The sequence below is a fragment of the Lithobates pipiens genome, unplaced genomic scaffold (assembly GCF_037356315.1).
Source record: "Lithobates pipiens isolate NorthernLeopardFrog02 unplaced genomic scaffold, aLitPip1_a1.2 Scaffold_23, whole genome shotgun sequence".
NCBI classification, from domain to species: Eukaryota; Metazoa; Chordata; class Amphibia; order Anura; family Ranidae; genus Lithobates; species Lithobates pipiens.
The window spans coordinates 319,840,070-319,855,231 of NW_027507785.1; the positions used below are offsets into that span (position 1 = coordinate 319,840,070).

The following is a 15,162-nucleotide window of genomic DNA, read 5'->3' on the forward strand; positions in this document are numbered from 1 at the left end:
AGGCGATGACATCACCCACAAACAAGCGCCGTACACAAGTGCGAGATAATTGAATACATGGGCTGACAGCGCTTTGTAGATCCCGGCTAACCACAGACACCACAGCTGTATTTCGCCCGTCTCGTTTTAATATCCCAAAACAGAAATTTAAGTGCAACTCCGGACGACAAAAACAGCACAAAAAAAATGCTGACACTATTTTACGACGACGTACAGACGCAGCATAGTCAGATTTGTCCATCTATGCCTATTTAGCCTAAATAAATAATTAAAAAAAAAAAACTTTAGTCGTACTTTGTATTGGTGGTTGACACACAGTTTTGAATCAGGTTGCGGTAATGCCCGTGCCAACCTGTGCTATGGGACGAGAAGGCCTGGCTCGCAGTCTATGTTTCTAATTCATCCCAAAGGTGTTCTATCGGGTTGAGGTCAGGACTCTGTGCAGGCCAGTCAAGTTCCTCCACCCCCAAACGCGCTCCTCCATGTCTTTATGGACCTTGCTTTGTGCACTGGTGCGCAGTCATGTTGGAACACGAAGGGGAAGTCCCCAAACTGTTCCCACAAAGTTGGGAGCATGAAATTGTCCAAAAAGTCTTGTTATGCTGACGCCTTAATGCAGCGTACACACAATCGGAATTTCAAGCCAGCAAAAGACCGATGAGAGAGCTTTTCATCGGAAAATGCGAACGTGTGTACGCTCCATCGGAATTTAGCTGGCTGAATTCCCGCCAGCAAAAATTTGATAGCATGTTCTTAATTTTTCCGATCGTGTGTATGCAATTCCGACACGTAAAAACTCACACATGCTCAGATTCAACTACGAGACGGAAGCTAATGGCTACTGGCTATTGAACTTCCTTTTTCTAGTCCCGTCGTACGTGTTGTACATCACCGCGTTCTTGACGGTCGGAATTTGGTGTGACCGTGTGTATGCAAGACAGCTTGAGCGAAATCCCATTGGAATTCCGTCGGGAAAACCATCAAAGCTTTTTCCGACGAGAATTCTGATCGTGTGTACGCGGCATTACGAATTCCCTTCACTGGAATTAAGGGGCCAAGCCCAACCCCTGAAAAACAACCCCCACACCATAATCCCCCTTCCACCAAATGATTTGGACCAGTGCACAAAGCAAAGGTCCAATAAGACATGGATGAGTAAGTTTGGGGTGAAGGAACTTGACTGGCCTGCACAGAGTCCTGACCTCAACCCAATAGACCTTTGGGATGAATTAGAGTGAAGACTGCGAGCCAGGCCTTCTCACCCAACATCAGTGTCTTAGCCTACAGTCCTGTTTACTTTGCTTCGGCTTCGCTTCAATTATACCCCATGTCGCTTTAGCGGTGCCTCAAAATGTCTTCAAAGTCTCCATAGAAGTCTATGGCAAAGCTCACTTAAAGCACCTGCAGCTTTTGAGAGGCTTTAATTTGGCTTTAGCTTCACTTTGTTTTGGAGAAATTGCAGGTATAAGATATCCACACACACACACACACACACACACACACACACACACACACACACACACACACACACACACACACACACACACACACACACACACACACACACACACACACACACACACACACACACACACACACACACACACAGCATTTGCCAAGCTTCAACAAAGCTTCAAAAGAGCATCACCGAAGCATCATCAAAGCCTCATCAAAGCTTTATGGAAGCACCACCCGAAGCATCAAAAATACATCATAAAAGTATGTTGAAGCCAAAGCAAGTGTAAATGAGCCCTTATGCCGCGTACACACGACCGGACTTTCCGTCAGAATAAACTTTGACGGTCATTCCGATGGAGTTCCAACCGAACGGACCCGCCCACACACGATCACACCAAAGTCCGTTCGTTTTTGAACGCGATGACGTACGACGGGACTAGAAAAGGAAGTTCAATAGCCGGTAGCCAATAGCTGCCCTTGCGTCATATTTGGTCCGTCGGATCAGCATACAGACGAACAGTTTTCCTGATAGTAATTGATTCCGTCGGAAAGATTTAAAACATGTTCTATTTCTAGGTCCATCAGAAGTCCACTGAAGCCCCCACACACGATCGGAATCCGATGAAACGATTCCGTCCGATCTTCTCTGCCAGAAAGTCCGGTCGTGCGTGCGCGGCATTAGACTAGGCTCACACTTGAGCTTGAGGTTCTTCAAGCATTTTTTTATTCTTGTGCATCTTAGCCCCTTGTACACACGGTCAGACATTGCGACAGGAAAATGTCCAATCGGACCGAACGAAACAGTAAAATTAGCCCAATTTTTTTGCATAATGTAAGAGATAATGTTACGCCGAGTAAATAGATACCAAACATGTCACGCTTTATAATTGCTCGCACTCGTGGAATGATGACAAACTACGGTACCTAAAAATCTCAAAAGGGGACGCTTACATTTTTTTTTTACGGTTACCAGGTTAGAGTTACAGAGGAGGTGTAGTGCTAGAATTATTGCTCTCGCTCTGACGATCCCGGCCATACCTCACATGTGTGATTTGAACACCGTTTACATATGCGGGTGCAACATCCACGTTTTCTTTGCTGCGCGAGCTCGCGGCGAGAGGGGCGCTTTAAAAAAAAAAAAAATTCTTATTTATTTTAAAATGAATAAATTGTTTAAAAAAATAAATAAAATTTTTATCACTTTTATTGCTGTCACAAGGGATGTAAACATCCCTTGTGACAGTAATAGGTGGTGACAAGTACTCCTTATGGAGGTATGGAGGGATCGGGGGTCTAAAAGACCCCCGATCCCTCCTTTACACTTCAAAGTATTCAGAATTCTGAATACTGTATTTTTTTTTTAAAACCGGCGCCATTGGCAGCCGAGTAAACGGGAAGTGATGTCATGACGTCGCTTCCGTGTTTACGATTAGGAGACTGGAATGAAGCCGCTTACGGCTTCATTCCAGTCTGTCCCTAGCCATGGCGGATGTTCAATCGGGTCTCATGATTGAACGGGAGCCCTGGTAAGAGCGGCGGGAGGCGGAGGGGGGGTACCCCTCCCGCTCCTCCGGCATAACAGCTGAGCGTCTTTTAGCCGCATCGGTTGTTATGGCTGGAAAGCCGATCGCCAGCTCTGAAAAACAGTACCAGGATGATGCCTGCAGGTGCGGGCATCATCCCGGTATAACCCCCTGAAAGCCGGGTACGCACATCTGCGTACGCTCGGCGGGAAGGGGTTGCAAAGGTTTGCGTTTTTTCACCTTAATGCATCCTAAGCATTAAGGAGAAAAAACATCCGACAATACTGCCCCCCCCAACCCCCCCCCCCCCCTGTCTTACCTACCTGAGCCCGTTTCCCTGCTGCGCTCTCCCCCGATGTCCTCTTCGCTGCTTAGACTGGCCGTTGATTGGCTAGAGTGGATGGATTGAAAGCAGCGCAGCCATTGGCTCGCACTGCTGTCAATCACATCCTATGACGTGGCAGGGGGTTTAATCCTCTGCATTGTGTAAAAAAGGCTGTTTGATCCTGTATGCTCTCCTGGAAGGTCACTCTGGACAAATCCAGATAAAGGACACAGTCAGGGTAAGTCCTGCTGCACATGCTCAGATTGGTCTCTATTGCTGGAGAGAACATTTCCTGTTTTAACCACTTCAGCCCCAGAAGAACTGACCCCCTTCCTGACCAGACCACTTTTTGCAATTCGGCACTGCGTAGCTTTAATTGCGCGGTCGTGCGACGTGGCTCCCAAACAAAATTGACGTCCTGTTTTTCCCCACAAATAGAGCTTTCTTTTGGTGGTATTTGATCACCCCTGCGTTTTTTTTTTTTGCAATTTTGAAAAAAAAAAACGCCAAATTTTTTACATTTTGCTATAATAAATATCCCCAAAAGATATATAAAAAATATATAAAAAAAATCTAAAAAAAAAATCACAATAACCGTTTATTAAATGGTTTGCGCAAAAGTTTTGGCATCTACAAAATAGGGGATCGTGTTATGGTATCTTTACTGATAATTTTTTTTTTTTACTAGTAATGGCGGTGATCAGCGATTTTTATCGTGACTGCGTCATAACGGCGGACACATGGGACAATTTTGACACATTTTTGGGACCATTCGCATTTATACAGCGATCAATGCTAAAAAAATTGCATTGATTACTGTAAAAATGTGATCCGCAAGCCGCCTCTTAAAGGGCAACGTACAGGTACGTTAATCTGCTTGTACACGCCCTTCTGCCGACGTATATCTGTGCGAGGCGGCCGGGAAGCAGTTAAGTTGAGCTGTTCAGGTCACATGATATTGACATCACACATTGGGAAGGGTGCATGCGATCAGCGCAGAGCAGATACCTTCGAGTGCCCCAAGGAGAGTAGTAATGCCCCCATCACCTGTCCTATCCAGGTGTGACAAGGTGGCTGCATGGGCCCCTGGAGCGTGGGCAGCCACAGTCCAGTCTGAATTATGTGTCCGGGTTTCAGGCAAACTGAAACCTGGACACATGAGTCAAAACCCGGAACAGATCAGCGCAGGACCAATCAGACAGAGGGTCATGGGTCCTGGATCCTCATAGGACAATCGTGGGAGAAATGAAAGCTCCTCCTACAAGCTTTACTAGGAAGAGATAGAAGTCACGTGATTGCCATATACAGCTGGTGAAAAAAGGTATTGATCAGTTTATATTTACTAAAATAATTGCATTTCCATGTTCTGTGTACTGTGGGAGACCAGATATAGTGAATGCAGGGTCCGGGGTTTATTAACACTTTAACATTGGTGTTTGGGTTCCCACCTTTTCTTCAAGCCAAATCTGAACACTTTAGCGTCACACAGCAATTTTTTTTTGTAGTATACACTATACCAGGGAGATGCAATTAGCTGACCTCCATCTGTTGCAGAACTACAAGTCCCATGAGGCATAGCAAGACTCTGACAGCCACAAGCATGACACCCAGAGGCAGAGGCATGATGGAACTTGTAGTTTTGCAACAGCTGGAGGTCCGCTAATTGCAGATCCCTGCACTCTAGCATTGTAAAAGCTCTGTGATACCTTTGAGTGCCCCAAGGAGAGTAGTAATGCCCCCACTGCCCCTCCTATCTAGGTGTGACACGGTGGCTGCATGGGCCCCTGGAGCGTGGGCAGCCACGGTCCAATCTGAATAATGTGTCCGGGTTTCAGGCAAACTGAAACCCGGACACATGAGTCAAAACCCAGACCGTCCAGGTGAATCCCAAACAGGTGGCACCCTAGTTGGTGCATTAACGCAGTCCACAAATGTGACCGGGCAATAAGGCTTGGTTCACACCTACAGGTACGAGCAAAACGCGGGCGTTTCTGCATGTGGCGTGCAGTGTATTTCATCAATTTGCCCCTATGCGCGTTAAAATAAGCCCAAAAACATATCGCCCTGAACTACACTGTGCCGTGACACCATGCGGATTTGGCGTACGTGAGAACGCTCGCGTCTGCAAATGCATGGGGGTGACACACACAGCTAATGGCACTCCCGCATTTCTGCTAAAAGGGCAACGCGTTTCGGTGCGTGTAGGGAAAGGACGCATTTTTGTGGTAGACGTGAACCTCAACCTAACGATATCAATTAAAATAAATTATATATATGTGAAATAAGCAGGGGCGTGAATGCCAGCGTATGAGCAACCCGAGCGACTCTCCGGACCCTGTCCTGCTGTCATCACTCTCTAAACCTCTCTTTTACCCAGGGCCGTCTTTAAGGCAGGGCAAAAGGGGCAGCTGCCCTGGGCCCTGTCATTGTTGTGGGGCCCAAAGCAGCTGCCTCATACTTGCCAACTATCCCAGTTTACATTCCCTTGTCCCTTGAGGTTTTAGTCCTGTTGTTGTGTACAGATGACTCACCTGAAGACCCTGTGTTTACATGTAAATAACCAGCATTCATATGTAAATAGCAGTGACATGCATATGTAAATAGCTGAGGCCAACTGCATAGATATGTAAATAAGGCAGCATTCATATGTATATCACGTCCCCTGCAGTGAGGAGATGATGTGCTGTAACCTACAGCAACCAGTGAGCAGTATTACTGTACAGTAATCTCTAGCAGCCAATCAACAAGCAGAAATCATGTGCTGTAACCTCTAGCAACTAATCAGTGAGCCTTAAGGAGTGCTGTAACCTCTAGCAACCAGTCAGTAATGTTATGCTGTACCCTCTGGCAACCAATCGCAATTGCTGCCTGATCTGATACAGTAAACTGATTTTAAGTCTAGCTGCTATTTATTGTATGTCTCAGAGAAGGTGGAGAGCGAAATTGCATGGGGGGAGGGGGGCCCTAAGCAAATTCTTGCCCAGGGCCCAATCAATAATAAAGACGGCCCTGCTTTTACCCATCCTGTATATTTAGCCGTTTTGGTCGGAGGCCCGCTTTAATCACGACCCGTGACCTGAAACATAATCTAAAATATTTCCTCATCAGGAAATGATGACATCCCCATGGCAACTCAGACACAGAGCAATAACGTGTAATATAACCCAGACAGAAACATCGCACTGATAATAAACTTCACATCTCCCCCCAAGGCCAAAAAAAACAGGACATCTGAAAACAAGGGATTCCCCGCTCGCCGCGTTTTGTACCGGTTAATCATTCAGGGAGATCCAGTTAAAACCATAATAGTGGAATGTTTTATCGGCGTCTCCTAGCAAGCAAACAAAATAGTTTCCACATCGCTGTCCAAATTCCACTGGACGCAGCCGAGCAGATGGCGGTACGTGAGGAGGAGATAACACAGATGAGAAATGATAAGAGTCGGCGAGGAAATATATGGGGATAGTAACAATTTTATTCCGCATTGATTTTCTTGAGAATTCTAGAAAATTGGGACTGATATGAGGCCAGCTATGGGACCACAAGAACCATCTGAGTTGTTATTCCTGGAGTGACATAACATATACGTCCTGATGAAGGGGGAATGCGAACCCCTGAAACACGTTTTTTTTTTTTTATCTGATTGATCTTTCAATAATAAACAAATTAAATACCAATTTGGACTCTTTCTCTCATTATCTGACACAAGACCGGTCTTCACATTGCACTACTTGCTAAATCTATAAGGCCCCTTTCACACTGGGGCGATTTGCAGGTGCTACAGTGCTAAAAAATAGCCCTGAAAGAGCCGCCCCTCACATTCCAGTGTGAAAGCCCCCAGGGCTTTCACACTGGAGCGGTGCGCTGGAAAGATGGTAAAAAAAACTCCTGCTAGCAGCATCTTTGGAGCGGTGAAAGAACGGTGTGTATACGCTAATTGCCAGCTCCCACCTCTCCTCAGTTACTTAGCTGTTGATGATATCCTGCTCGTTTGTCCTGCCTACTTAGCCCAGAGGAGCTCTGCCTTCACCTTGGTCAACATCACAGAAATGTTTTCCTGCGATCCTGTTCAAAACTTGCTTTACCGACATCCCTTCTGGCTCCAAATCCTGCTTGCTGTTCCACTACATTGATCCCTGACTTCTGGCTTGGCTGACTATGCGTTCCGGTTACTGAACTTTGTTTTGATTACGTTTGTTCTTTTTACTTTTATTATTAAACAAGTGTGATTTAATTGTACTTCTGTCTCGGCCTTATTGGTTTCTGACACCACCAATGTAAGGAGCATTCTTCCCACTGACCTCCAATGTAAGGACCATTCTTCCCACTGACCTCCAATGTAAGCAGCATTCTTCCCACTGACCTCCAATGTAAAGGGCATTCTTCCCACTGACCATCAATGTAAGGGGCAATCTTCCAACTGACCACAAATGTAAGGAGCATTCTTCCCACTGACCACAAATGTAAGGAGCATTCTTCCCACTGACCTCCAATGTAAAGGGCATTCTTCCCACTGACCTCCAATGTAAAGGGCATTTTTCCCACTGACCATCAATGTAAGGGGCAATCTTCCAACTGACCACAAATGTAAGGAGCATTCTTCCCACTGACCACAAATGTAAGGAGCATTCTTCCCACTGACCACCAATGTAAGGAGCATTCTTCCCACTGACCACCAATGTAAGGAGCATTCTTCCCACTGACCACCAATGTAAGCAGCATTCTTCCCACTGACCACAAATGTAAGGGGCAATCTTCCCACTGACCACAAATGTAAGGAGCATTCTTCCCACTGGTCACCAATGTAAAGAGCATTCTTCCCACTGATCACAAATGTAAGCGGCATTCTTCCCACTGACCACCAATGTAAGGAGCATTCTTCCCACAGACCATCAATGTAATGGGGCATTCTTCCCACTGACCTCCAAAGTAAGGGGCATTCTTCCCACTGACCACCAATGTAAGGGGTATTCCTCCCACTGACCGCCAATGTAATGAGGCATTCTTCCCACAGACCATCAATGTAAGGAGCATTCTTCTCATGATCACAAAGTTAAAGGGGCATTCTTCCCATTGACCACCAATGCAAGGAGAATTCTCAGTGACCACCAATGTGTCTTTTTTTCCCACTGATCCCTGATGATTTGGTTTAAGCAGGAGTTCCCCAAGACCTGTAAATTATCAAGTTCCTCTGGGGTAAAAAGGTTGAGAAAGGCCGATCTATGGTATAAGCAAGCCATTTGATAGGTCCTAAGAAATCCAAGGTGGCGGTATGTACCAAGTCCAATCAACTTGCCCAGACTGAGTGACTTTAACCCTATTTCCATAGGTGGATTTGTATAAATGTAAGGAGGAACATGTCATATTTCACATGTCACCTGCTCCGGAGAGCCAAGCCTGCTCCATCAGCAATGATAGCCATCTATTATTTAGAAGGACATACATTTCAGATGACCTTAAATACATTTTCTACATTAATAAGCCACCGCTGTCCTGTAAAGGGTTCCTGGAGGACCCGACTACTCATCTCTATCCATTATAATCTATCCCAGCTCCTGAAAGTGAGGTGGTTAGATCAATAAATCAGAAGTTGATTTGGCTATTTTGGGCAGAAAAAAAGCCCCCTTTGCCCTCCTGCTGGACTGATGGGGCCCAGGGAGCTATAAATGCTGGGAGCCACGGCCGATGGTAGTACGCTGCCCGAGACCCATGGAAAATAAAAATGACTGTAGCGCACTACCCCCTTGGGAGCTGCAGTGTTGTCCATTACCTTTTTGTCAAATGAACCCATTCTTCCTGTCCCATGCAACTTCAAGACACCAAACGGCTTTGACATTTTTACAAGGCTTTATTCTGCGGTAAATCAGAAAGCAACTAGATGGAATATATGAGATGCCCCGTTTCTGATTGTATTGATATTTTGTCATTTAGCCTCTTCTGATGATCCCCTCCTGATTTCAGCTTTAGTTTCAGACCTTAAGAATGTCCATTATGGGCGCGACCAGCATCACTCTGAATAATAATGCGTTGGACTTAGACTTCAAAGTCACAGGCCACATCGCCTATTTCCATGACTCTTGCCGTCAAATCCCCATCAGTCCTGGAAAGTGCATAATACTGTAGTCCTTGGACACACAGCATGTTACGGAATAGCACCACTGGGTTGCACTCCCTTTGCTCACTCCCAATCAACAGTCCATGTTACTCACAGAAAGCCGATTCCCAGTTTCCTCCGTCTGATTAGCTCCTACTCCCTCCTCCTTTGGTGTTCGGTACATCCCCGTGTGGGACACCCGGTCTTCTTTAAAGAGGAAGTAAACCCTGATGGGTTTACTTCCTCTTTCATTCCCTGCAAAGGCAAAGCATAATGGACTATTATGCATCCCATAGTAGTCCATTATGTGTCACTTACCTGACACAGGAGCCAGCGAAGTCACCGCTGTCCCCTGTAGTCCGGCGCATCCATCTTCTCGGTGGGGTCTCGCAGCTTCGCCGCTGTCATTCGGCGAAGCCACGATGACGTCACTCCCGCGCATGCGCACGGGAGCCGACACGCGCGGCATTGCGCGGCATCTTCGTCATTGACGATGCCGCACTCAGTGCGCCTGCGCGCCCTTGTCTACAGCGCATGCGCCATAGACAGCAGTGCCTGTCTTCGGGCAAATATCTCCTAAACCGTATAGGTTTAGGAGATATTTCTTGGACCTACAGGTAAGCCTTAATCTAGGCTTACCTGTAGGTCAAAGTGGTTTGTAAGCGTTTACAACAACTTTAAGTTCTATATAGTGGCTGCTCCTCCAGGGACCAGACGTGGGTCTCCCTTGACTCCTCCTTTGGCTACCTGGCTCTGGAGTCTCTAAACCCCCAGGCGTTCAAGCTCCCGGCCAGAGGCTACGGGGTCTCTGAACCCTCAGCCCTCCTGCTCTCCTCTTTCCTCTCTTTTTCTCCCTTGGGCATGTGACTCGCCCCTTTTTATATGAGAGACACCCATCAACCAAAGAAATTAACTATTAGTCAATTCTATCACATGGGTTTCCTACCACTCAGACCTCAGTCCTTCCTCTCTTTCCAGTCCAACCCACTGTCCAGCAGAGGAGGCAACCCTGAGTCCAAGTGTAGGCGGTCACACCCCATTCTACTCTAACACTCCCATCCCCAAATAAACAACCAGGCCTAGGAAAAAGAACAAGGCCCTGGCCAATTTTACCTACACATAGCCTATCCTATAAAAAAAAACATACTAGCACCTACCTAAACGTAGGGGGCGCTACATTACTCTCTCTGGACTAATAGAGTCCAGGTCCAGTATAGGTCTACCCTCCTATTAGAGGCCAAGGGTACTGCAGTGAGAACAGTTTTTTTTTTTGTGTTCTACAGGGCAAAATGTTGTTATTTTTTGTTATGTTGAGGTTGGGCACAGTGGCAGTGTTTTCTAGATTCCAGATCTATAATTGGTTTCACTGGTGACCACGTCATTTTGTGACCTATGGCGGTAGAAGGGGGCGAGTTCTCATCTTCGAATTCTTAGCCCTTGTACACACGGTCGGACATTCCGAAGGAAAATGTCCGATCGGACCGTGTTGTCGGATAATGCCGTGTGTGGGCTCCATCGGACTGTTTCCGACGGACCAAGTTTTCCAGCTTGGCTATAAAACTTTCCGACAACATGATCCGATCGGACTTTGTCCGATCATGTGTAGAGAATTCCGATCGGATAAAGTGCCACGCATGCTCAGATCAAATTCCTACACCAAAGCTATTGGCTACTAGCCTGAACGTAGTCCCATCGTAATGAAATAACGTCATCACGTTCTGAACAATCGGATTTTCCGACAACTTTGTCCGACCGTGTGTATGCAACAGTTTCGGACAAAATCCGACGGATTTGGTTGTCGGAATGTCCGACCGTGTGTGTACAAGGGCTTAGAGGTCCGACTTACCTGTAACATCGGCATGCACCTGCACAAACAGGGGGTTCTTGCTGAGCCCCCCGCACATAAAGAGACTGCTGACAGCATGTCCCGACGTCTTCATCGCCTCTATGATGTGTTTCGTCCCCAACTGGAAATCACAAACAAAAGACTGGAATGAGGAGACTGGGGTGGAGATGTGTCTACAATCAATTGTTTTGTTTGTTAGTTTGGAGGATATACATGGAATACCACCGGGCTGGGAACACGCTACGAGGGAAACACGTGTCACCAAAAAAAAAAAAGTAACCTGGCAGATTTAACGGACTCGGTACAATAGGGAACAGGATCCCTCTAATTCTATTTCATAGCTTGAAAGGATGAGACGAGTGTTGTTGTAGCTGGACAGACTTCAGAGTCAAAGATCACATAAACTTTACAATTAGATTAACCAAAAGAACAACCGCAAAGTAACTGCAACATAAACTAGTGGATGCGCTTGTCTGTTAAAGCCCAACTCCGAATAGTTTAGAATAGACCAGGAGAAGAGCGGAGTCCATGTGGCACCTTGGTCTTTATAAGAGCCCCCAGCAAAGGATGATGGACTGGCCTACTTTGCTGCAAGATGTCACCAGGCTGCAGCCCTTAGAATCGATCACCAGAAGGAACAGGGTAGTGGAGGAGACTGGTGACAATATAAAAGGTCAGTAGTGGGTTGAGGCAGGCAAAAATAGTCTGGCAGAGGTCAAGGCAGGCATGAATAGTCACTGTCCAGACAAAAGTTGAGGCGGGTATGAATAGTCACTGTCCAGACAGAAGTTGAGGCAGGTATGAATAGTCACTGTCCAGACAGAAGTTTAGGCAGGCATGTATAGTCAGTTCCCAGGCAGAGGTTGAGTCAGGCAGCAGGCAAGAGCCATCAGTATCCAGGCAGAGGTCAAGACAGGCAAGCATATTTTGTGTTCAGGCAAAGGTCGAGGCAAACAGCACGCAAGAATAGTCAGTGTCTAGGCAGGGGTCAAGGCAGGCAGCAGGCAACAATAGTCAGTGCCCGAGCAGAGGTCAAGGCAGCCATGAATAGTCTGTGTCCAGGCAGCAGGCAACGGTAGTTAGTGTCCAGGCAAAGGTCAAGGCAGGCAAGAGTTTGAAGTGGGTGTCAGGTGACAATAGTCAGTGTCTCGACAAGGGTCAAGGCATGCAGCAGACAAGAACAGTCAGTGTCAAGGCAGAGATTGAGGTAGGCAGCAGGCAAGAGCCATCAGTATCCAGCCAGAGGTCAAGACAGGCAAGCATATTCCATGTTCAGGCAGATGTCAAGGCAAGCAGCACGCAAGAATAGGCAGTGTCCAGGCAGGGGTCAAGGCAGGCAGAAGGCAAGAATAGTCAGTGCCCAAGCAGAGGTCAAGACAGCCATGAATAGTCAGTGTCCAGGCACCAGGCAACGGTAGTTAGTGTCCAGGCAAAGGTCAAGGCAGACAAGAATAGTCAGTACAGGGCTACTTTGCTGCAAGAGGTCACCAGGTTGCAGTCCTTAGGATTGTCCGAAGAAGCCAAAGGCAGGCAGCAGGAAAGAAAGCCAATGTCCTAGTAGAGTTTGAAGTGGGTGTCAGGCGACAATAGTCAGTGTCCCGACAGGGGTCAAGGCATGCAGCAGAAAAGAACAGTCAGCGTCAAGAGCCATCAGTATCCAGCCAGAGGTCAAGACAGGCAAGCATATTCAGTGTTCAGGCAGAGGTCAAGGCAAGCAGCACGCAAGAATAGTCAGTGTCCAGGCAGGGGTCAAGGCAGGCAGAAGACAACAATAGTCGTTGCCCAAGCAGAGGTCAAGACAGCCATGAATATTCAGTGTCCAGGCTCCAGGCAATTGTAGTTAGTGTCCAGGCAAAGGTCAAGGCAGGCAAGAATAGTCAGTACAGGGCTACTTTGCTGCAAGAGGTCACCAGGTTGTAGTCCTTAGGATTGCCCCGAAGAAGTCAAGGCAGGCAGCAGTAAAGAAAGCCAATGTCCTAGTAGAGTTTGAAGTGAGTGTCAGATGACAATAGTCAGTGTCCCGACAGGGGTCAAGGCATGCAGCAGACAAGAACAGTTAGTGTCAAGGCAGAGGTCCAGGCAGGCAAGAATAGTCGGTACAGGGTTTGTTTGCTGCAAGAGGTTGCAACCAGGTTGCAACCCTTTAGGATTGCCCCACAAGCAGGAACAGGATGGTGGAGAAGACTGGTGGCAATATAACAAGTCAGTGCTCAGGCAGAGGTCGAGGCAAGTGGTAGGCATGAATAGGGATGAGCCGAACACCCCCTGGTTCGGTTCGCACCAGAACTTGCGAACGACCCCCGCGTTCGGTACGAACGTTAGAACCCCATTGAAGTCTATGGGACTCGAACGTTCGAATTGGAAAGTGCTAATTTTAACGGCTAATATGCAAGATAGTGTGCTAAAAAGGGTTTGGCGATCTGCCTCCTGCCTCAGGGGACATGGGTCACTGCAAAAAAAAGTTTTAAAAACTACCGTTTTGGCGGGAGCACTGATTTTAATGACGATTAAAGTGAAAAAAAAAAGTGAAATATTCCTTTAAATATGGTGCCTGGGGGGTGTCTGTAGTATGCCTGTGAAGTGCCACGTGTTTCCCGTGTTTAGAACAGTCCCTGCACAAAATGACATTAAACGGAAATAACACCATTTAAAACTGCTTGCGGTTTTAATGTTATATCTGGTTCCTGCAATATGGTTGAAAATCATTCAGAAAAATGGCATGGGTAGCCCTCCCTGCCCACTACCAGCCTATTTGGGTCTTGTACGCATATTAAGGGGAACCCCGTACCCATATTAAAAAAAAAGGAAATGCGTGTGGCCCCCAGGCCCTATATACTCAGAACAGCAGTATACAGGCGGTGCAAACAAGACAGGGACTGTGTAGGTTTGTTGTGTTAAGTTGAATCTGTTTGTCATTTTCAACCGGTACATTTTTAAAGTGTAGCTCCAGTCAAAAAAAATATCTTTAAGCTTTTTGGAAAACATAGGGAAGGGTTATCACCCCTGTATAATTTGTTTTGTCGTCCATCTTTTTTCATCTCACTTGCTGTTGTCTCCTTCCGTTTGCAAGTAGGAGATGTTTGTAAACTGGATGTTTGAAAGTAGGGGCCTGCCCTATATGCTCTGCAGAAATGGCGGAACAAGGTGTTGGTTTTGCAACAACATTGTAAGCCCTCAAAGTGACCCTTGGTGGCCGCTGGAGCGCCCTGCTGTGAACGATTATATCAAGAATTGTAATTACATGCCATTGTTGAACAGTGGTAGAAAAATTGACCTTTGGTGGTTGTGGTGCTGGTGCCACAACACTATAAGTCATCACAGTTACTCTGGGTGGGCACAGGAAGGGGCCCTCCTGTGAAATATTATATCAAGAATTGTAATTACATGTCCCTGTTAAACAGGGGCAGAAAAATTGGGCCTTAGGCACTGGTGCCATCACACTGCAACCTCTGCCATATACTCTAGTTTTATTGCAGGAATTAGCCCTGCTGCAAAGCATTGCATCAAAAATTGTACTTAAACGCCCCTGTTAAACAGGGGCAGAAAAATTGGGCTGCTGGCATCACCCAGAACCAAAAATGTTCTTCCAACATATCAGCGGAGGAGGAAGAGGATAGACAATCAACATAACAGGACAGTCACTCAGCATCAGCATAGGCAGTCTTGAAGGGATGTGGTATTTCAAAAAAAATTATTCGGTTACATCAGCTTCAGGTGCTTGGTAGCTGTGGGTGATCCAAGACTGATTCATCTTGATGAAGGTCAGTCGATCAACTGATTCGGTGGACAGGCGCACCCTGTGATCGGTAACGAAGCCACCAGCAGCACTGAAGGTGCGTTCCGAAAGAACGCTGGATGCAGGACAGGCCAGTAGCTCAATTGCATACTGTGCAAGCTCTGGCAAGTGATCCATCCT

General features: G+C 46.8%; 1 protein-coding gene across 4 annotated transcripts in view; it reads right to left on the minus strand.

Annotated features, from left to right (window-relative positions):
• The window catches only part of FGGY (FGGY carbohydrate kinase domain containing), a 381,065-nt gene that overhangs the window by 63,959 nt on the left and 301,944 nt on the right, over positions 1-15,162 (minus strand). For 3 of the 4 annotated variants that reach the window (XM_077450606.1, XM_077450604.1, XM_077450603.1), the window contains exon 13: positions 11,247-11,367. The exons of the other annotated variant lie outside the window; for it this stretch is intronic. In XM_077450606.1, the coding sequence (XP_077306732.1) occupies positions 11,247-11,367 (121 nt within the window). The remainder of the gene's footprint in view (positions 1-11,246; positions 11,368-15,162) is intronic. 4 annotated transcript variants of the gene reach the window in all.